The following is a 23,516-nucleotide window of genomic DNA, read 5'->3' on the forward strand; positions in this document are numbered from 1 at the left end:
AGAAAACCATAAATTTACAGATCCAAATGTGAGATGAGAGGAGAAGAAAGGGGACTTTGGCCTGCTCTTGCTAATCTATTTTAACTTCATAAAATGTGAACCGAACACCAGAGGTGAACATTAAAGCTCCAGCCATGATGTAAACATTTTTGTCCGTCAGCTTCAATGCACCCTGCCACCCATCTGTGTGATTTTTATAAAGCCACATAAGCACTCTGAACAATATACAACATACCTTCTCTTTCTCCATTCCTGCCTCAACTCCATCTGTCTTCATTAAACACGTTAAAGGGACTTTGATCCTCTTGCCAATCGGTGATTGTGTGTTAAAAGACATGAAACACATGCTCCACTCTGCTTACATGGGTTAGACTTTAACATCAAAGTGAGATACCTAGCTCTACTCATAACAGGAAAGGAACGAGTGTCCCTAATCAAGCCTTATTAGACGAAGATCTTCTTTCTCTGAGTGACCACATAAAAAGGTGCCTTGGCTTGACTTGCCTGTCCACTGCTCAGGACAAGAGGTGCAAAGCAGAGAAGGAAAGAACAGGGATGGTCTGGGTATTTAGACAGGTTATAATTATTCAGGCTTAAGTCCTTCCAGATGCCATTGCTTCAAGTCCAGGATTTGACCCATGCTCTCTGATCCAGAGCAGCTATGGGACATGATTGTACTGGATGAAGAGTGAGATCTGCATATCTTAGTTCTGACATCACCATTCTTGAGCACACTCAGCATGCATGTACGTTCTGTTCAAACACCTACATTCAGTACACACACACACATATATATATACACACACATATACACACACCCCTCATCTTCTGCAGTCCAGCCAAAACTCTGTCTCCAGGACTGCCTTTGAAGTGGCCAGCATACCTACAAAACTTACAGTACCTTCTGGATAGCTCCCCATTGCATGCACATACTTACAAGTAGTAACTGAAATTCATGCATCCCCTCACCAGCGAAGAATGCTAATTGAGCTCTCCCCGAGTGGATGTTAAGTAATTTTGTGTTTTAATTCGACATATAAATGAAGCTGAAAAGTTGTATTGGTGTCTATTCACTTTGTTATTTTGGCTATGGGTACACGCTATGCATTAATCAGGAAATGCTGTTTTTTGTCCAACATCAACCAAAGCATTTCCTGATTAATTGGAGTTAAGTTATTACAGATGGAAATTTTAAGATCCTTCATGATCTGCAGCTTTGTCTGAATGAATCACTGACAGGCAGCTGTAAAAATCACATGTTGTAACACCTTAAAACACATCTGAACCCCTGTTGTACATCAGAGCAGTCAGGATTTTCTGACTCATGCTATGCTAGATGCTGGGCTCTCAGTTGTGAAGCTGACCTAGCCGTAGGTTTAAGGAGTATCAGCATGCAACCTGTCTTTGTGGTTTTACTGCTGATCATGTACTCTGGTACAAGAGAGCTAGTTAAGTTAGCCATATTCACTCCAAAATGCTTTTCATGGCAATGTCATAGACATCATACATAAAACTTGCCTTTATTTTATCTTTAGGTGAATTTGGAGAAGTCTGCAGTGGTCGCCTGAAGTTGCCCAGCAAAAAGGAGATCTGCGTGGCCATCAAAACTCTCAAAGGTGGATATACAGACAAACAGAGGCGGGACTTCCTTTCTGAGGCATCAATCATGGGACAGTTTGACCACCCTAACATCATCAGGCTGGAGGGGGTGGTAACACGCAGTAAGTTCCACGACAAACTGAAGAGAATTGAATTACCAGGTGCTATTTTGATAATTATATGTTACTCTGGTTCTTGGAGAATATTAATCTATGAAGCACTTACTTTTTCAGAAGCATGATGTTTCAGAGAACACAACAATTTTTAGTCACATTCCATAAGAGAGCAGGCTTCTCCTGAGAGTCTTTTTACCGATTCCGGATTTGCAGTTGTCTTTGACAAATGGCTCTAAAGTGGCCGACACTTCTGTGAAAGAGCAAAGGAGTTTTATTGAGTTGCCGTGGTGTAAATCTCTGCAGATCAATGTGCTCTGATCAAAGCCTGTGTCCAAAGCAGGCATAAATCCATAAATCCATATCTCTGACTAGCTTCCCTCTGGGCCTCTTTATAAGACTATCATTAGCACACAGAAGGCCTCTTTAAAATGGAATGACTGCAGAAAAGGGAAATAATGAGTCTGAACTTTGTCGCAAAGAAACAGTCCTGGCCTCTATATTTCCCTGCGGCACTTGGCTTGTTAAGTAGTTCTGCCAGTATTGTTATTCTAAAGAGTAGAATAAAATACCAAGTGAACTTGCCTTCTCTTTATTATTCTGGATTTTAGGTTCTTCTGTTCCGTCTCATTTGTTCTTTGCTTCCTCGTCTCCACCTTGTCTTACATCAACTTGTTTTACCTGCTTCCCTAACTTATCTTCTTAGCAACTTACTGCCGTGACTTGTAATCAAAAACAGCCCAGTCTTACAATGTAATGTAATTTCCAAACAGCAATGAACTGGGCATGTAAACCATATTGTTCTGATTATGCTTCATCTCTACAAAGAAAGAAGGAAAAAAAGAAAAAAGAAGGGAAGGAAAGGAGGGAGGGAAGGAATGAAGGATGGAAGGAAAGTAGAAAAAAGAAAGGAGGGATGGAACGCCAAAAGAAACAAAGGAAACAAGGAAAGAATGATAGAAGGCAGGAAACAGGAGGGAAGGAAAGAAGCAAAAAAGAAGTTAAGAAAGGAACAAGAGAAGGAACAAAGGGAGAAAGAAAGTAATGACAGTAGAATCAAATAAATAAATAAACAAACAATAGAAAGGATGGAAGGAAGGGAGGAAGGATGGAAAAATTGAAAAACACAAAGAAATAACACAAAGGAAGCAGGAAGGAAGGAGGGATGAAGGACAAAACAATAGAAGGAAGACAGAACAACACCAGTTAATATCTTATAACATATCATTTTGAGTCAACAGTGGCACAAATTATGCTACTAAACTGTCACTTGTGCAGTTTTTGTAGGAGAAACTTGTTAAACATGCTAATACGCATGTATTTGTAAAATAATGTCAGTAAATAAGGTCAAATAATAGAAAACAGTAACCAGAACAACAGAAGCTAATCATACTCCTTCATCCAGTTTTGTCTCTTTTAGAATAATTTTTCAGTTAGAACGTACGGCATGGTTCTGCACTGTACTGATGAATGAAATCAGTCCACTCTGAAAGTGAAAGTCTGTGTGTGTGTGTGCATGTGTGTGATCCCTCATCACACATTGTTTGCCTAATACATCTTAAACCACTCTTCCTGTTAATGTCCGACCTGTGAGAAATGCTGCAATAACACAAGACTGCGGTTTCATTTGCTGGTTTGAGACTAATAGGGGAGGCCCCAAATTCACTACTTCGCACATGACATTTGGAGAGATGCCCTGAGCACATGTGCATAAGTAGGAGCAGCATGAGTGCAGGGCATAGTTTTAGGAGGTCCATTTGATATGCTCCCACACACAGACACACACCTACACACACACAAACACACACACAAATGCACGCTGCTGTCGGGTGATTTATTAAGCTGCTCCTGTTAATTCTTAATAATCCTGAGACTTTCACACCCCATTTACCTTGCTGCTGCTTTTGGCTGATCCACAGGCTGCATATTTGCAGGAGCACACACACACGCGCACACATGCACACTTCTTGCTCAAGTTCATACATCCACACTTGCACACATACAAGTACACTCACACTTGGGTCCGCAGAACAAAGGGGCTTGGGGGCCTTTATCTTTGTTGCCAATGTTGAAAGTAGAGAGAAAGAGGGGAAAGGAAGGGGCGGAGGACAGGAGGGAGGACCGGGTGCGTGCATGCCTGTCTGCAACTATAAAAGCAGTTCTCTGTTAAACTGAACAATCCATCACAGCCTTTTTGGGACAGGGTGTGGGTGGAGGGTGTTGTACTGGTCCTGTGACGGTGTTTAAATGATGAGAGATTTTTGCTAAGTGAAATTGGTGCAACTTTCCTGAGACATGCTGTTCTGTGAGTTTAATCTCCCCCTTTTTTTAAAAAAAAGGTTTATTTTTATTTTGTCAACGTCACATTTTTAGCTACGCTTACTCTGGTAAGATGTAAATAAACAGAATCAGTTGAAATAGATTCAAAATCTTTCAGAGTCATTTCAAGCTGAAATTGACAACATCTGTTTTGTTTAAATGTGCTGTGATAAAGAAAATGAATTACCAGTGCAATGCAGATTCATGAAACGGCCCTTTTCTTAAAATTTCCATTGAGTTTAATAGATTTGCTTCTTTTCGCAACTAATTCCATCACCCTCTCCCTTCAGCCTGCGCGATTCCTGAAAAAAAGTCCCTTTCTTTCCAGATGTGGGGTTGGTTCACATTAATACATGCAAGAGGGATGGAGATGAGAGGGAGGGATGGGGTGATGGGGAAAGAGAGGCAGGTATGATAGAGAAAAGGTAGGTCAGGAATGAAAGAGGAGGGAGCAGGGCACATTAATCAGAATAAAAAATGGAAAAGAAGAATATGGCTGGTGGTAAGTCAAGAGTGAAGCTGAGAGAACAAAGCCATCTGGGGCACAAACAAGTCCTGACACGGATGCTGTTCATTTAACCATGGCTGATTTAAAGCTTTCTTAAAGAGTTTTTCCCCCCCCTTTCCCCCCTCTGTAATAAACTTTGTGCTGGCCACAGTCTGATCAGGTACAGATGATAGCAGGCAGCATGGATTTACAGCCAGATCTTCCACAGAAATAAAGATGTCACACTCTGACAGGTGACCTGCTGGGACCCTAAAACTATGACTAGGATCATTTCATTCTGGTGTGTGTGGGCGTGTGTGTATGTAGGCGTGCATGTGAGTGTAACTGAGAGAAAAGAGAGTACGTTCAGCCTGGTCACTCTCAGGGTCTGTGTACGTCTGTTTAATGTCGAAGTACAGCTCTTAATGTCTACTCATTATTATTTTTGCTTGTTTCAGAGAATAAATCTAAAATCAATACAATACTGGCACAAAAGAGGGTTTTCTTTCGTTGTTTTTTTTATATAAGTATTCAGGATGTTATTGCACTAAATTTTTTTAGTCCTGTTGCTGGTATGATATGGGAATTTATTGAAATCTTCCTGTTGTAGGTAAACCTGTCATGATCGTCACCGAGTACATGGAAAATGGATCTCTTGACAGCTTCTTAAGAGTGAGTAATAATTAAAAACACACTTATGAAATTTTAATGCACTGAAAACCCAAACCAGTTTTGCAATGAACGATTAATGGCTAGTTGAAAATTAAGAAACATTCAATGTCAGCTTTGTCATAGGTTCTTATTTTATAATTTATGTAAGTATTATTTATATTTTATATATGAAACGAATTAGGACAGTCAGCTAATATAGTAAGTTTTAACACTACACTATAACACATTGCACTGTATACACTATAAAGTACCTGAGATATGCTGGCTTTAGCAGATTTCTTTCAGCTGTACTCTTCTTACACCTCGTCAGCGAACAAAATATTTTGAACTGCTCTTTCAGCCAGGACTGAATGTGATTCTTGCCATGCCTCAGTCTCTTACAGAGAAATTGACCTGCCTTACTGAAATTAGCCAAAGCACGGCAGCCAAGCCGCAACACTGGCATGAAAGCATGTGTACTAATGCCTGTTTTAGCCTTTTTCCACATGCGTCTGCAACACACATAGACAAATCCAGGACGTGTAGCTGTTGTCTGCCGACGTTTTGACAGAGGCCTGCACTTCATCATTGAAAATGTGTCATAAACACACAAGCACGCACACGGAAATTCATAGCTTTGCGCTTTAGCTTATGTCTGTGTTATGAATCTACAAAGCTTTGAAGTGACTAAACCAGGTGTCCTGGCCACTAATGGTTCAAAATGAAGTGGAAGGTCTGGTTGGTTTTTAGAGAAAAACATACTTATCATACACTCAGAATAAGCCATTTCATGTGAAAATAAATCTTTATCAATGTAAACAGACAAGCCATACTAGCTAAAACGAGCCTAATGAAAGCCTATTGATAGATAGTTTAGATAGATAGGTGGTGGTCAGAGGGCCCGGTGTCCGGCAGCCTCGCCTCTGTCAGTGCGCCCCAGGGCAGCTGTGGCTACATGTAGCTTGCCATCACCAGTGTGTGAATGTGTGTGTGAATGGGTGAATGGCTGAATGTAGTGTGAAGCGCTTTGGGGTCTTAGGGACTGAGTAAAGCGCTATACAAATGCAGGCCATTTACCATAGTTTTGAACGAAAAATGTAAAAGTTACTTCAAAAACTGTGACCATGCAAAATTTACATAACTTGCAGTTACTTGGAAGAGATGATTATTTAAATTGAATTTATAGAGAAGACTGGACGATTGCCTTAAACAGACAACACAGACACATAAACCATAGGATAAGAGTATTTATGCTCAAATTCTGAATGGAATGAATTTGACAATGCAGGGCAACAGAAGATACAAAGAGCAGCAAGAACAGACAAAATGAAAGCGCTATGGATAATGAGCACAAAAAAAAAATTCATATGGCTCTCCTCATGTTTCCTCAGTTTATATTTATCTCATATTCAGATAGTAGCAGCAGATCATAGAACATATATGCCTAGTTATGAACTCTTGCCAGTTTGAATCAGTGTAAACACCGCTGCTTGCCAATGCAAACAATAAAATGTGCTTTGTGTTTACATCTCACCCACTATATGTTTGACTGCTGCAACTCAACACCTGGCAAACATTTGGCTATAAAAATCCATTGGATAATGTGCCATGAAAATGCATTATATCCCTTTTTTCCACATGATATGATTTTCTGATGAATATACAGCATTCAAATATATATATGTGGATGCCAGTGTTCATATTGTCTATGTGTGTCATCACATATGTAGCATATGAAAACTGCTCCACAATAACAGCAGTGATTTATTTAAAAAAGAAATTCATTTTTATGGTCTAATCCTTATTTCCATACATTACTCTGTATTTGGCTCTGGGAATTCATAGTTGAAACGAAAGATGAGGTACATAATGTCAAAGGTGATTTTTAAAGGTTAATGAAAATCTTGTGGACAGTAATGCAGAAAAGTTTCATTTTATGCAAATACCCCAAAAGGTCAGATTCCCTTTGTGTACTATATAATGTATGTTAACGTGTAACATAAAGGGAAAAGCACGCTTTTCTTTCTATAATTATTTCTTTTATCTCCCTTTTTAGAAACATGATGCCCAGTTCACAGGAATCCAGTTGGTTGGCATGCTGCGCGGTATTGCTTCAGGCATGAAGTATCTGTCAGACATGGGTTACGTTCATAGAGACTTGGCCGCTCGAAACATTTTGGTCAACAGCAATCTGGTGTGTAAAGTGTCAGACTTTGGCTTGTCCCGGGTGCTGGAGGATGACCCGGAGGCTGCTTACACAACTAGGGTGAGTTGGAATACAAATACAAATAAAACATTTAAAGACAACACTGTTTTATATCAATTCTATATATATCCTCTCCAGCAAAAATAATCCCCCCACCAAAAAGCAACACACTCCATCCTCTTCCGGTCTTTGTTTTTGTCATCACACATACACAGATACTGTGCACCTGTTCCCCTCACATATCACAGCAAGGGTGAACGACACATAAAAAACTAGTTGTTAAAGGGCAGACATAAATCCACATATCCTAAACTGGAAGGTCATAGGGAAGACCATTAAAGCCCCATGTGCCATAAGACGATGCGTCTCATTGAGAAGAATATTGTTGGGCTTTGCCACTGTCATTTGCTTTCATGATGTATATGACAGAGGTTTTTACTTCTTAGATTGAACTTTTTTCAGATAACTCTTTGAGGTATCCTGCATAATCTGTTGGTGCAACAATGGCAGGAACTGCCTCTTGAGGCTGCTAGCTAGTAGAGAAGGCATCTACTGACCAGATCTATTGGGCTGATTACAACTTATAAAAGCCGTTTGACATGCTAATAAATTCTGAATTGGTTGCTTTTTGGTGATACACAGAAGTTGATAAAGTTCATCCTTTAGGAGGAAAAGCACCGATACTTTCAAAAAGTATCATGTCTCGCTTTTAGAGGCATAGGCACACATGCCAAGAAGACAATTTCAGACATTTACAGTGCTTCTTACGATGATGGAAAATCTGTGTTTCAACTTACCTTGGAAATCCACTTAGGATACTTCCCATAACAATGTAATAATAGCACATAGGCAATGGAAAATTAGTATTATGAGAAAGATCATAAAAATGGAATCCTACAGATGTTCTTTAGTAAGTTTGGGCAATTCAATTTTTCAGAAAGAAGTGTATGCATGTAATTAGATTTGCACACCTGTGGTGAGAGAAGCTCTAATTGCTCTGTTTGTGTCTTTGCATCTCTACATCCTGAAGAAGCATAACCTGGTATGCATTCATGTATTTTTAATGTCATTAGCCCTGTGAAATAAAGGCCCTTGATTGCTTTTTCAAACCTACCTTGAGTACCAGAACCTGGATGTTTTATGCCATTTATTGATTTATTGATTTCTTTCCACCATTTCCATTAAAGTTAAAAAACAAAAAATATTGTAAAAGCATTTTTTATTTGCCTTAGCATTAGATGCTCAAATTGAAACACACCCAGTAGGCAAATTATGATCCAGACACTGATCTTAACCGTTGGAAGTGTGTGCGTGTGTGGCCATTCTCAACTGAGGAATCTGTGGTCTTAACCGTGCGTGCAGCCTTTTAGACAGAGTATAATTTTCTGGCTGAGAATGGCTTGTCAAATAAACAGTCAATGTGCCGTTTGCCTTTCTCCCAGAAATTCATAATCTGAAATAATGAGACAGAATAATAAACTCTGCCGCATTAAAGTAACTGACAATGCTAGCACATGTGGGCTTCAGTGGATTTTTTTCTCTCCACTTCTTTAGTCATTGTTTTTTAGGAAAAAATCAAAAGTTTGTGGTCGTATGTGCATGTTTACATGCATGTGCGTCCCACGTTTAAGGGTATTTCTGCACATTTTAGACTTTAATATCTTTGTGCAGCAGCTGGGTATAGTATAAGTGCAAGAGCAGAGTGTATTTTCTTGTTTGTATTTATAAAGTGTTTCTTTGTAAACTGCTTTATGTGTGCCGCCATTTGTTGGCTGTCTGCATTTCATTCTCACATACATTCCCCATTATTTCCATAACTTCAGTATGGAAATAGTAATAGAGGAATGTAAAGTTTAGAGTGTGACTGCACAGCATTGGGCAAAACCCAACTGATTGGGCCAAGGTTTCTGTTAACTTTGGCTACCATCAGCCTCCTACCCTATGATCCATTTTGTTCATCTGTCTTGATTTTTAGCTAAAATGACAAATACAGTTACACACTGTAGTATGGGGTTATCCAGGACACCTTGGATTACAATTTGATGAATGGGTTTTTCTTTCTGGCTTCAACTTTCTTTAAGACTGATGATAATCCATTTTGATTAAATCTTAATATAATGTGTTTTGTTACAATAAAGTTCAATGTCCCCTTATGTGACAATTTTAAAGTCTTTTTTAGAAGTCTTAGACTTTTTTTTGCCAGTCTGGGAAAACAAATTAATTAAAGACAATGAAATGAAAGTGAAAGGTAAAAAAAAAGCTTATGCATGGTTCACCTTTCTGTGATGAAACATGGACTTTAGACTCTTCCAGACCAGACTGGAAAAAATAATAAAAATATTATTTTTACAATTGTTACAGTTTTGAATCTGAAGCTGTGATCTCAAACCTTAAATCCAAACCACGAAGACCACCAGGATTTAGGGGTTTCAGAACACCCTAAATAATATTCATAAGAAATATTCTTGCATTGGACACAAACCTGCACCTCAGATCCAAATCCTGGTTTTCAGAAATTTTGCTCAAGAATACATCCAGTTTTAAATATTTATATCCACGAGCAGTACTAAACTTTGAAATTCTATTTTTAAAAAGTTTTTAAAGATTTTAAGATGTAATATTAAAAGGTTTATCCAAAAAAAACCATAATTTTAGGTAGAAAATTAGTTATGCTCAAGAATTATTGATGTTTTTCAATGACAGATTGAATGACTGAAATACAAAATGAGCTCAATGAATGACCTCTCATTGTCTGCATTTCAGGGAGGTAAAATCCCTATTCGGTGGACTGCTCCAGAGGCTATCGCCTACAGGAAGTTTACATCTGCCAGTGATGCTTGGAGTTATGGAATTGTGCTATGGGAGGTGATGTCATATGGGGAACGACCATACTGGGAGATGTCCAATCAGGATGTAAGTTCTATTTATTTGCAAAGTTGCATTCCTTTAATAGCTACACATGCACATCTGCAGGGCTACCACCTTTGCACATCTGAATAATTTCTGTATCTCATCTGAGATACAGAAAGACATACTCTAGTAAAGTATTCTTACAAAACTGAGAAAAAAATCACTTACTATTACAATGTATTTTGTTTTGAATATTATCTGCCTTTTTTCAAATGCTGTCCGTGTTGTTCCTCATAAAGGTAATAAAGGCTGTAGATGAAGGTTACCGACTGCCCCCACCCATGGACTGCCCTGCCACTCTCTACCAGCTCATGTTGGACTGCTGGCAAAAAGAGAGGAACAATCGACCCAAGTTTGAGCAGATAGTTAGCATCCTGGATAAACTCATCCGCAACCCCAGTAGCCTCAAAATCACAGCGAACACCACATCCAGGTATCAAAGCTATCTTACGTGTATTTGTTTTCATTATTATTTTTAGGTGCTTGTCACTTGCATATATAAAACTTTACACTTAAGAAAATACGAAAAGAAAAACCCAGAACTGGTGGTCAAAACCATGCAAGGCTGGTGAATGTGTCTTAGTCTTGAATGGTTTCTAAGTTGTTCTTTTTTTCTCTTCTTCTTTTAATTTTATTGCCATGTACTAGACAATCCAGTACTGTATTTTAGGTCATATAAAGTTCTGGCTGGTGATCACTAGACATATTATCAGCATATTTATGAAAGTTCTACTTCTCAATAACATAATTTAACATTTTTAATGTCATGAAAATTTGGGATGGGGAAGTTTCTTTCACTTGTTTTACCACCTGTACACAAAGGAGCTCAATATAAACACCGCCTATTTTTTCTGCTTGTAAGATTTAAATGCAAATTAGCACCACTAGAAAATGTATCAGATCTCTTTTCTGATATTTTTACAAATGTTATCTTATTTGTTTCTCACATTACTTTCTTTTTTGCCCTTGTTAATGCTTTGTTCCTTGCCTTTATTGAATCAGTCATTTTCTCCCAGGGGTGTGTGGGTAAGCAGGGCAAGATACACTTGTCAGTCCTGGGCAAGAAGGAATACAGGCATTGGGTCTGCAGCAGACGGCCATGGTATTATGTAGATGTCAAAGCTAGTAACATTGACTAATGATTTCTTAAGAAAGTGAAAATAGGTCCCTTGGAGTTTGCACGTAATTTTCCTGATTGGCTTTTAACACTGGGTGAGCACAGGCTGGCCGACAGAGGCTGGTGCGTTGATTTATGAGAACTCTCTGTGCGTATGTGTGTATGTGTGTGGTGGCGGCGGCAGTTGCACAGCGGGAGCAGCTGCACTCAGCTCCACACACCTCGTTTGTCTCAGGGCTGTCCTGGCTTGCTAATGCAATACCCCCTCCTCCACAAAGCCCAGAACAAAGCCTGTGAACCAAGTAGAGCATCTGGAAACTTCGAGGGTGGGACCTGGTCAGTTTACTCTTCCTGCATATGGATGATGAGAGAGTCAGAAGGCCAAGGTTGACTGTCAGGGGCTAATTATGGGCCAACTGGTGTCCAGTAGAGGTTAGCAGCCATTGGGTATCTGACTTAACTTTCAGGGTGTCTAAATTACGTGAGATTGCTGCAATCGCACTTTCTAAATCAAAGATAGTTTTTTTTCTGCACAACAAAGCATGCCAATGGCTGCTTACAGTATTACCTTTAAATACATAACACTCAAAGTTTTATCAAATCTAAAATATTTATATATAGAGAATATCTCAAATATCAACCTTTATCCAGAGAGGCCAGGAACATAGGTTGGATAAAAGGACTTGGGAAGCAACAAGGATTGGTGCCTGGTCTATGCTTGGCAATTGCAATGGGCAAACATTCACCTGTGAATGGAAACCGCCTGATAGTAGAAAAGAACACAGGCATTTATCACAGAGAGGTATATGTTGATGAGAATATCTAAAAAGTCACAAGTATGAAAAACTGGATAGAAGTTAAATAGAATAGTTTTATAATGAGCAATACTTCAATTCAGTTACCAAAAATTCTTAAACTGTTAGCTCAGACACTACCAAAACTTCAGAGTGAAAATAAATTGAACAAAGAATTCGGAGCACAGTCACGTATTGTTGCTGAAATCAAATCAAAATGTCAGTTTAGCTTTCCTCAGCCCACCAGAGTACTGGTTAAAACTACATGATATCATCCAATTTGGCAGTGGCAGCAAAGGGCTGCACCTGAAAGGGCTAATATTACCCCTAAATATCAGTCTAAACTGTCCTTGAATTGCCTTGGAGCTGTCACGCTGAAAGGTAATTTCATTCCCTTTTTTGTGAGCTCAAAAATCAGAAGATTATTTGGAGATTAAAACAAGGAGTACAGAACAAAAGATGAAAAAAGGGAATATATAACCCGACTCCCTTTCTCTCTGATGTAGTCATATTTTCATCTATATTTTCAAGTGGGTGTTTTCTGCTTTGCTATATAGTATTAAGTAGACATTATACCCCCCCGCCCCAAACCCCAAGTCTCAGACAGATGCTTTTTTTATGATTTTCCAATTCATCACATCTCTCTGTTTCCTCACCAATCATCGTGTCTCTTGAGCTGCAACAAGATGTTGCTGAAAATGTAACAACAAAGGAAACATTGAAAATGATAAGGGAGACGAATCAAGGTCATCTGCAGTTTACCTCTCAGTGGAGACAGCAGTAGGGAAAAAATGAGACAAAAAGAGGAAAAAAGATCAAAGATAGAAAGAAAAAGGGGTGTAGGAGGGGAGGGAAGAAGATCAATAATCCTGAAAAAAGAATTTTTTTTTATAGCCCAAAACTTTAAACGGAAGATAGTTATCTTTTATATATCTTAATTGATTTTTCCTGATTTGTTTTCTAGTAAATATCAGCAAAAATCTCTATTGATTCCTCTTCCTCTTTTTTCAAAAAGAAGTAACACATATTTAAAATATTTTTTAAATGGGTTTCTACTGTCAGAAGATTCACATATTACTTTATTTTTGTGCTCATGCAAACCACCCCCTCCATCTAGCCCTCAATTCCCTCCTTTGCAGACAAACCATCTTTCCAGGGAGTCCTGGGGGCCCTCAGCATTTTGACAACCCTCTGATCTGGCAGGAAAAGACTCAATCACTGTAACAGCACCCACTCCACCACCTCAAGTGCATCTTTTTTTTCTCCTTCTTTTTCTTCTTTTCTCCTGTCACCACTTGGGATACCATCTCAATAATCTCAATGTGCCTAATATTTTGTTGGCTTAGTGTGCTGTTTCTGACACCATTAATTATATTATATTGATTTCATTAAAGAAAATCATATCAATAAAATACATTTTAATTAGAGCAGGTGACGAAAGCACGTAACATATTATATGAAATTAAACCTTTTTTTTTTTTGTAGGTACACAAACCCTGGCACATTTAGAGTGGCTTTAAACTTCCTTGCCAATTTCCAAGTCAATTAGGCAGAGGTGGACTTTCTGGTATTCTAATGAGTTTGTTTACAGTGCTATAAATAGTTTTCCCCAAGGGAGCGCTATCTGTTTTTTTTTGTTGTTCTTTTTTTTTTGACCTGCTTTGCTGTATTCCCTTGAGTGCCATACATATCTTGGTACAGGTGTATTTATCTGATCTTTGTGACAAATGCAGTGTGTCCTTCATTTTTGGAACCCAGTTTTAGATGATACTCAGAAAATCAAAATGAAAATGCACAGTGTGCTACTAGTGGATTGATTATTGTGTTATGAGCTGTAGTTTGACCTGATATGGTTTGGCTTTGTTTCCCGTTCGCTGCACTAATGTGCTCAGGTTTCACAGTAGCTGAGGGAATCACATTTGTATAAACATGAGTTGCGGTATCTGAAAGTCGCCATTAATAAAGCACATTGTTTCCTTGGGCCCTCTGCACTCTCCAGCTCTAATGTACCTTTACTCTCTGTAAGTCTTTTTACCCATCATTGTTCCTCAGCCCCCCCTCCCTTTGGCAAACATCAATCAGAGCTAGTCACAACAGTGCCTGCAGTTTTTCCCTACACCCTCTACAGTTGACTGAGCATTTTAAAGCCCAACGCAGAGCATTTAATATGATTTGATCCAATTGAAACCATCAAGTCTAATCAAATCTAATGTTACGTTCTGCTGCATGGTACATCTGCTACAGGAAATAATGATGGAATTAGCCAGAAACATTGCTAGCTCAAAATAATAAAAAAGGACAGTGAAGCAATGACTGCTGGTGATAGCATGAACAATGAACAAAGGCTGATGTCTGTTGTGAAAATGCAGTTGCCAAACTGTTTCTGAGACCGTAAAGCATGCAGACCATTTTGCACACACACTCTGACATGTCTGACATGCTTCAGACTCTGTAAATGGTGCAATAGTGTATGCTTGAAAAGACAATATACATAGTTGTAGGACTAGTTCACTATGACATCAGCTGGCTGTAGATAAAACAGAAACTGTGATACCTGGTGGTGTTTATTCTCCTGTTTTCCTTAAACTACAGTATGCTGTGAACTCTAATGACATCTGGGACACGAAAATCTTACAAGTGGTTCATCATCACTTATTGATATGTTTGCTTCTCCCTTGACTATTCTTCTCCTCTCTGTCAGGCCAGCCAACTTGTTGTTGGACAGAAGCAGTTCAGAGGTTCCCTCAGTGGGAACAATGGGCGACTGGATGGATGGAATGAGGACCTTGCCCTGCAAGGAGGCCTTCTCTGGGGTCAGCTACAGCTCCTGTGACACACTGGCCAAAACCTCCACAGAGTAAGGCAACAACACACAGAGACACACACATTAGGCTTCTTTGCCTATTCATGTCAGCAGTGTTTACAGGGCCCAAGTATCAGAGGTAAGGCCCAGGAATTTGAAGAGACTCTTGGTGAAGAACAAGCACACACATTCTCTTGTTCTCACTAAGTAAAGAAAGCTATAGAGCCATTACTAAAGGTGTCCAGATGAGACTCATGGTAACTCATAAAGACAGGTCTTTAGCTATGCTTTCAATGCTGCAAGTAAGACCAGAGGGGAAGGTGAGAGCATTGAAAGAAAGAGAAAAAAAAAGAGAAACCAAAAAAAAAAGAGAAAGAGGGTAGAAGAGTTGTGAGTTCCATGAGGGAAAGGGAATAAGAGAGACGCTATTGAGAGAGAGAATGAAAGGGGAGATTTGACAAGATAGCGAGAGGGGCCTTTGAAAGAGAAAATGAAGGCATAGCTGTCAAGTAGGTGTGCAAAGACATGGCATTCTCTGTGCTGTAAAGCATTAAAATGCAAAGAATAGAGCAAGGATATATTGCTAGAAAATTATTTGGCAGCCACATCCAGAGAAATCACAACTGGCGAGCACACAATATAGGACCTACAGTATGTTCACTTGGTAAGAAAGTAGGTCCTACAGTGTGTATTGTTGTTCGGTCCCTTTCTTTCCCTCTCCCTGTCCTCCTTTTTCCTCGCTCTGTTGGCCTGCTGCTAGTTTAATTGATGTGGAATGTGACAGAGTAAATAATTGGACATTTCTAATCATTGTGATCAAAGCAGCCATTCTCTGCGTTGATAGCAGTTGCGGGGGCAATTGGGGACTGGTGGTCAGTACTACAAGCAGTTGTAACTCAATAACTGTACAAAGCAGGGAGTCATTAACTGTGTTGGGCTTAATATGCTGGAAAGAAGGATTGTGTGTTGTGCATGAGTTTAAACTATGTTAAATTGGTTGGAGCTGATATTAAAAAAAGCTGTTGTTTAGCAGACCTCCTCACAGTGCCAACTGTAGACTTCATTGACTTGTAACTGGAACAGAATAGTTTTTCCTGGAAATATTATACGTAATGCTCTGTACTACCTTAAGACAAGCTCAAGTGTGTTTATTTTCCACACAGAGCGCTTAATTCTGAAATATATACTTTCAGCTTCCTGTAATTTTTATTATGGTTCTTTTCTTATGTAGGAGTACTACACAAAATGTTTTTTTCTCTTCTCTTATAAGTCACTATCCAATGTGACAAATGAATGTGTTTAATCTATGAAAAGGTTATCTTAAAATGTTGTATTTAGTGCACAGACTAGGTGGAAATCCACAATCAGTATTGACAAAATACATCAAAGACAAATTGCACTGAAGGAATCGTGCACTAAACATAATATATTGGTCTACAATGCCTTTTCAGTGGCTAGATGCTAAATTGGATCACCGCAGTATTAATCCACTGAAGGCTTCATCTAAGGCACCTAAGCTCAGCTACAAGGCAGAAGCCTTGGCTCAGACTATGAATTGCACTGTATAGATTTCTGTATTGATCTGTACAGTCTTAATCTAGTCCTTGATATTCAGCACAAGGCCTGGCAATGCTCTGACCTCAGAGGAACAGTTATCATACTCGGCCGCAGTGTGCTGAGTCATCTGTTGGAGTAATTGATTAATCCTTTTTCAAGAAGAGAAGATGGACTGACATATAAATACTGCATCATTTGGAGTATTTTTTTTTACCTTTACACTGTCAATGTCAAAATGTTTTCAAATCATTTTAGGATCTTTTTTTTTTTTTTTTTTAGATTTTCTTTTACAATGTGATAGACACACACACACAAAAAAATTAAATCAGCATACAATATAATCACAATCTATACACTTTATTTTTATTGCCCGTTAAAGAAAACATTCTCATTGCAGTGGCAGACAAGTCATCATTGGTGTCTTGTCTGCCACAGAGGTGAGATAAGCAGTTTGTGTTTATTCTTACAAAATGTGCTAATACCACCCATAACAATAATATCTAGTTTAATGTGTTAACATTGCTGGGCCTGGCTGTTTCTCAGTAGAGTGGTTCTGACGGAGGTCCATGTCACACAAGCCACTTGCCCAGAATGGGAGCCATCCATGGGGATCACCACTCTCTAACACCCAGCTCCACCCTACTCAAGCTCTGGATGGTGGGTGGAGGACCAAGGCCTAGGTCTAAGATCAATAACCTCCAGAACCACTGATGGGCTTTTACTTGTCTGACCTTTGAAGGGATAGTTAGTTTTTATTGAGTGGTAACTTCATCCCATTTTAGGCTGTAATTATAAAAAAAGAGTAAAATGCCACATGTTCTAAAACAGGGCTACTGATTTGGTGCTCAAAATACTAATACAGTGTAAATGTTGATTAGTATTGCACACATAATCAACAGTAGATGCTGGTTTCAGCCTATTTTGCATGCTAATGACCAGAAAACAGACCAAATAAAAAGCTTATAAATTACAGATTAATTATTTATCTTTATTGTTGCAAAGGTAGATAGTTGTAAACCCAAGTATTGTGCCAACTTGACAACAGAATAATTTGTATAATCAACACTGAAGCAACTATCCCTTAAAATCGTCACACAAAGTAAGGCAGAATCTGTAATTTGGATCACTGTCAGTTTCTGGGTTTTCAAATTGTATCTGTATTTTTTTTTAACTCTATTTCAAACTAAACTTTCTGCTTGCATATGGAAAATAAAAACATTGTTTGTTTGTTTTTTTTAAAAAGCACTAAATGGCTGAAAGAGTTTCTTGCAGTAATGCCATAATCCCACTGCTTCTACTAATACAATACACTATTTAGGAGAAAGGAGTCCTAACATGTGCTGTGATTGCTGTGTGCTGTAAAATCAATACACTGTATACAGTGTAAACTGTAGGTTTACACTGTATAACACTCTTAACAACTGTATTCTAGTTAACTCAAGTGGTCTTTTCTTTGAATGCAAGTAACCAACCTTCTAAGAGCTTTTAAGAGTATTAACGCTTTAACAGAAGCACTTTATGAACCAGTGTCGTGTTCAACACATGTCCCTGTGCTGCTCCTCTCCACAAAATTAAGTGTACCTGTCAAAAAAATCCAGCTTAATGCAATGCAGAAGAGTAGTTCTGTTCTGCCACTGTGGCCCTTGTATTTTATTGTTTTCTACCCTGACAGGGTCATAATGGCAGCTGTCAGTGAAGCCTTCTGGGAAATGCAGTCCTTTGCAAATGACAGGCGCACAGCGAAGCGAAGGGAGCAACACTGGGAGCATGCCACTATTGTCACACGGATGTCATATTTACTATCACTAACGCACACGTTTCCATTTTTTTCCTTCCCATCTTTCTCTCTGTCTGATTTTGTCCCATTTATTTTTCAACCTCACTCTGCCCCTCTCTCCCCCTTTCTCGCTTTTCTTGCAAACCAGGGATCTAAAAAAGGTTGGAGTGACTATTGTAGGACCGCAGAAGAAGATAGTGAGCAGCTTGAAAGCCCTAGATTCTCACAACAAGAATGGCCCAGTACCTGTTTAAAAAAATGGACCCGACAAATGAAAACCACCAGAGACCTATCTGTTGGTCTGTGTTGACAGACTGTGTTTGCTAATTGCACTCTAACACAGTGGCTGCATATTCAGACTGAAAATGGCGGAAAAATATGGCATGATTCAAATGATGTCTTTCATTGATTCATTTGAAAGATGTCCCGGCAGAGAAGTGGAGAAGAGCTCAGTTCAGTTCTACCTGCTAGGTAACTGGCTGACTCAACCCTCTGCCCCTCTGTGCCCATGTTGAGTTGCCTTACAGACTAAGAGGGGGGTAGAGAGCAGAGAAAAGAGAAGAAGGTCAGAGAGACCTGATCAGGAAGACAAAGGAGAACTGTACTGGGATGCAGGGCAAGGACTGCATTAACATATAGCCGGACGTCTCCATGATTATGGCTTACCCACAGCACGCCCGAGAATCAGCCTGTAGTCCAAGGCAGTGAAACAACTGAAACACCTTGCTAAGAAGGGTACGACGGACAGCAGCAGCTGACCCACTTGTAGAGCCCTCCTGGAGTGAGGAAGTCTGAAGCGTGAGATTTTGTTGCAACTACCTTCATTTACCGTCTCTATCCATGTGAGATCTCAGCTGGAATGGACACACCGAGATGCTGACCGAGCCATTTTACTCTGTAGCTCTGATCTATAGCATTTGCATTCAGTAGACATGTCACTTAAAAGCAATAATGATATAATCAGTGGAATAATTTCATTGTATGGAAGCCATGAGTCTATCACATGTAAAATGTATTGAATGCTGTGCTTTAAAAATAACAGGGGCCATAAATCACTTCACCCACAGATTTTTCTTTATGGTGACATCTGTGTTCTGTGTGCTTATGAACAGATATTGTACAGTTTTAGTGCAGTTCTCTCTGTAACCCCTTTGTGTGAAATCTCAGGATGTATACTTCCTTATGTTTTCTCAAGCAAGGACAAACTGATGGGGAAAATGGAGCAAACTAGAACTGAGAATTCAGGTTAAGATACATGTGCAAGAAAAGGGAAAACAGAGAGATGATGATGAGAGACAACAAGTAAAATCAATGTCAGCCCTCTGCTACTGCTGCTGATGTATTGCAGAAGTGTAATATACTCAGAGCTCACGTTTCTTCTTTAAGGAAGACAAGTTAGCATCATCAAACTCTCACAACTCTCGTTTTCTTTCTAAAGAGTGTAATTTTTGCCTGTGTAAGATCGGTTTAGTAGGTTGAGATTAACACTGCCTATCTGAGGTTATAGTCCAGTAACTTAGGTTTGAATTCATAATTTATTAATAAAAGCCATTTAGGAGTTGTCATTTTGTTTGATTGGAAAAATTTGTGTAAAAAATAGTTTGTTATATTGTAAAATTAACTTTAACCGATTATTTTTGGTGTGTTTAATGCAAAAAAAAAGTTGAGTGCCTCCTGTAGTTGGACTTGGTTTTGGTTTGACGTCAAGAAAGTCTTGGCCTTCTTTCTCTGTTCTCTTTGGGATATAGAGTTGGTTATTACCTAAACTAACTAGATTTTGCCCTGGAAGAGATGCAGCATATCTAATAGATGATTGCTTTCTGAGATAGTATCCAAGTGCGTCATATCTCCAGTATGGGCTTTCCTAAAAGCACCTTAGAAGACCTTTGTACAGTGAAGTACTTTACGATGCTAGTCTCCTGCTTTGATGTCACCCAGTCAATCCCTCAGTGCAACATGTACCCAGATTTTTTTAACTGGCACTTTGGTACTTTGTGCTTTTGGTTGGGTAATATGTAACAAGAAGGATGCAATATTTAAGTTTCTTCAAGCACTTAGTACGCAGTATTGCAGCACTTTGAAATTAAATGTTATTGCCTTGGCGCTAGATTAAACTTGTCTAACAGACGGGGTGATTTTGGTGCTTTTGGGAAACCCAGCCTTGGTCAGTCTGTCAGTCCTGTCTTCTTTTCTTTGGTCTACCTGTGGATGCTACTGTTGCTGCTATGTGTTTTAATTAGCATGTACATAATGTAAACCATTGTTATTATGGCAACTAGCACTACAGATCCCACTATATGTACATGTCCATCCCTTTTTTGTACAAATGTTTGTATGTATAAAAGCCTGAATAAAAATTGTGCAACATTTTTAATTAAAAAAAAGAGAAAAAGCATTTGTATTTTATTTTATCTTGTTTTGAATTATATTTGTCAGCTTTGTTTTTTTTTCTACAATAAAAAGGCAATTATGATTACGTTATTTATTTGTTAACATTATACAGTGCATTGTTCGTTTTTTGGGAGGGTGGGGGGAGGGGCGTAGAGTAAATACTGTGTCAATGCTGTCTGTGTTTTGGTTCTAGACTTACTTTATAAAAATGACACAGCTGAGAGAGCAATACTGTTATGAGCCCTATATCCAGATTCCTAAATTTATGTTTCAAGTCTGATTCGAGTGTCTGTGTGAGAGTTTATGTGTGGAAATGTAGATCGCCTTGTCTACTAATGTAAAATGATTTGTAGTGGAAACATTTATATTTTTATAATAAATATTCTCAAAATATTTTCCAAAAAACGGATGATGACAGACCTGCTCCTGTGTTTTTTTATTTGATCATGTCGTAGTCATGCAGGCCGACAATTTTTATTACGAGCGCATGATTCACATGTTAAATAGATCACAAGTGGAAGTTGTTGTTTTTTTAATCTAAAACATTATTAAATGTCTTTCTTTTTTATAATTTTACACCCAAGAGAATTTTTTAATAAGAATTCAAGCAATCCCAAAATTAACATTTGAAGTATATAGTCCAAATGATCACTGATAGGCACCATCAAAAACCGCACTCATGGAACTGGTAATAACAATGTAGGGTACTTTACAATAAGAAAATAACTGAACCTTCATTTTAAACTCTGTATGTTTGTGAAATATAAATAAAAAACAGGTAATTTATCATGTAATTAAAATACACAGAATCAAAATTCCAAATGAAAGAAATGATTAGATCTTAGAGTTTAATGTTATTTTATTTAACTTGGTTTAGCTTGTTAGTTAAATAACCATTTCAATTTAGTTCTTATAACCATGATGTCCTATCTACCTCCCCTCACCCCAACTGGTTATGGCCCATAGCTGCCTGTCCCTGATCCTGGTTGTGCTGGAGGTTTCTTCCTGTTAAAGGGAGTTTTTCCCTCCCACTGTCGTCAAAGCACTTTCTGAAAGGGGATCGTGATTGTTTGGGTTTTTTCTGTCCTTTGTTCTTTGTATTATTGTAAGATCTTTACCTTACAACATAAAACGCCTTGAGACAACTATTGTTGTGATTTGGTGCAACATAAATAAAACAGAATTAAAGAGAGTACACGTGTGTCACATTAATTTTCAAGAAACTTTCTTTAACTGCTGGAATGAGTTCAACATGATGTTATAAGAACATATTTTACCAGCAGGTGGGGTATCAGGATGAATAATACCTTTATTGGAATGGTTAACGAATAAATCAGTTTCAAAACTATGACTGATTGATTGCAATTGATTTAAAAAAAGACACACAGATATATGCAAACATGCCTCTGCCACTTAAATAGGAATCTCAGATTGATAAAACAAGCCAGCAATTTTGTAATTATTCATATTCTGTCTTTGATGTCTACCTATAAACACTTACCAGGATAAAAGAATAACTCCATGTGTGTATATTAAACAAAGTATTAAGATTCCAAAATTCCCCAAACTAAACCAAATGATGTATTTTTCCCATTGTATCAATGCACACCAACTTTTTAAATAAACAACTTTTAAAAAGCTTACATTTAACATTGAAACATTTTGTCATTAATTTGTAGTAATCTGTCTTTTACTAACATCCTGTCTGTTATAGGTTTGTCACAAGACACATTCCAAACCACTTATTACTCTACTCATCCATGCTGGACCCAGCTCTTCCACATCCTCCACATCTGTTAACCAGCTTCCCACCTCTGCCTCTGTTTTTAATCTCTTCCACTCTCCTCCTTGTGTCCACAGCCACATCTAATAAAGCATTTTGCTTCCGATCATCCATGGTTAAAGTTGATTTGTTTCATGACTTTAATGCGGAAGATCTGTGTTTTCTCTCTATTTTTTCCTCACTGGGAGGAGATGAGATGTGTCAGAGAGGGGAAAGAGTGATGGTTGCTCTGCTCAGTGTTGAATGCTGACATTATCCAGATGGTCCCAGGCAGATGTGCACAGTGAAATAAGAGGACATTGCCCTCCTCAAACAATGAACACAGTATGCTTGACACCGCCACCAATTTTTCTCTTGTTTTTTATCTGGAAGACCTTTGTGGCACTGAAATTGCAAGGGTGATGAGAAAAAACAGAGGGAGAATGAAAGTGGGGGAGGTACAGAGAGTGAATGTTAACAGATTATGAAGCCACAGACCAGAGGATAGAAGGCAGGTGTGCTAAACACATGATGCCGGTGGTAGTTCTGCCTAAGCAGATAAGAACTTTTCAAACAACGGCATACTATCACGGAATAATGCAAGAGAAGATTAGCCAACAGTATTCATCACCCTGCTTGGCAGATACAGAAAGCACAGTTCCAGTTGGAGAGTAATGATAATGAGAAAACAGAGTCATGATGTGTAAAATGAATTTCTCACTTTGAGCAGGGGTAACATGCAATCATGAAAAATACAGCTTTACAGTAACATACTGGTCCTCTTTCTAGGATCTGCCAAACACCACTGTTTCCGTTTGGCCTCAGACATTTCAGAACAGTCAATGAAACTGTTATTGCTGTGGTTTTCAAATCATCTCCCCAACCCTGTGTGTTAGACACCAGGACAATGAAGAACAATAAAAAAAATGTTTTATGTTGACTTGAGGCCAGTGTTTTTAATCTGGTGTCAGTCATTTTTCCATCATCTTCAAGGGTCCGTAGTTTGTGTTTAGATTTTCTGCTGAAGTTG

At 38.6% G+C, this 23,516-nt stretch overlaps 1 protein-coding gene across 6 annotated transcripts in view; it reads left to right on the plus strand.

Moving 5' to 3' along the window:
* epha3 (eph receptor A3) overlaps positions 1-20,721 on the plus strand; it is a 90,542-nt gene extending 69,821 nt beyond the window's left edge. For 4 of the 6 annotated variants that reach the window (XM_026145861.1, XM_026145862.1, XM_026145863.1 and 1 more), the window contains 7 exons: positions 1,536-1,721; positions 5,129-5,190; positions 7,226-7,435; positions 10,139-10,288; positions 10,525-10,718; positions 14,898-15,053; positions 18,482-20,721. In XM_026145861.1, coding sequence (XP_026001646.1) covers positions 1,536-1,721; positions 5,129-5,190; positions 7,226-7,435; positions 10,139-10,288; positions 10,525-10,718; positions 14,898-15,053; positions 18,482-18,587 — 1,064 coding nt within the window. In that variant the 3' untranslated portion in view covers positions 18,588-20,721. Of the gene's footprint in view, positions 1-1,535; positions 1,722-5,128; positions 5,191-7,225; positions 7,436-8,405; positions 9,394-10,138; positions 10,289-10,524; positions 10,719-14,897; positions 15,054-17,099; positions 17,214-18,481 lie in introns of those variants that run through there. The other 2 variants (XM_026145865.1, XM_026145866.1) reach the window with 2 other exon arrangements.
* Positions 20,722-23,516: the final 2,795 nt, after the last annotated feature.

The sequence above is a fragment of the Astatotilapia calliptera genome, chromosome 16 (assembly GCF_900246225.1).
Source record: "Astatotilapia calliptera chromosome 16, fAstCal1.2, whole genome shotgun sequence".
NCBI classification, from domain to species: domain Eukaryota; kingdom Metazoa; phylum Chordata; class Actinopteri; order Cichliformes; family Cichlidae; genus Astatotilapia; species Astatotilapia calliptera.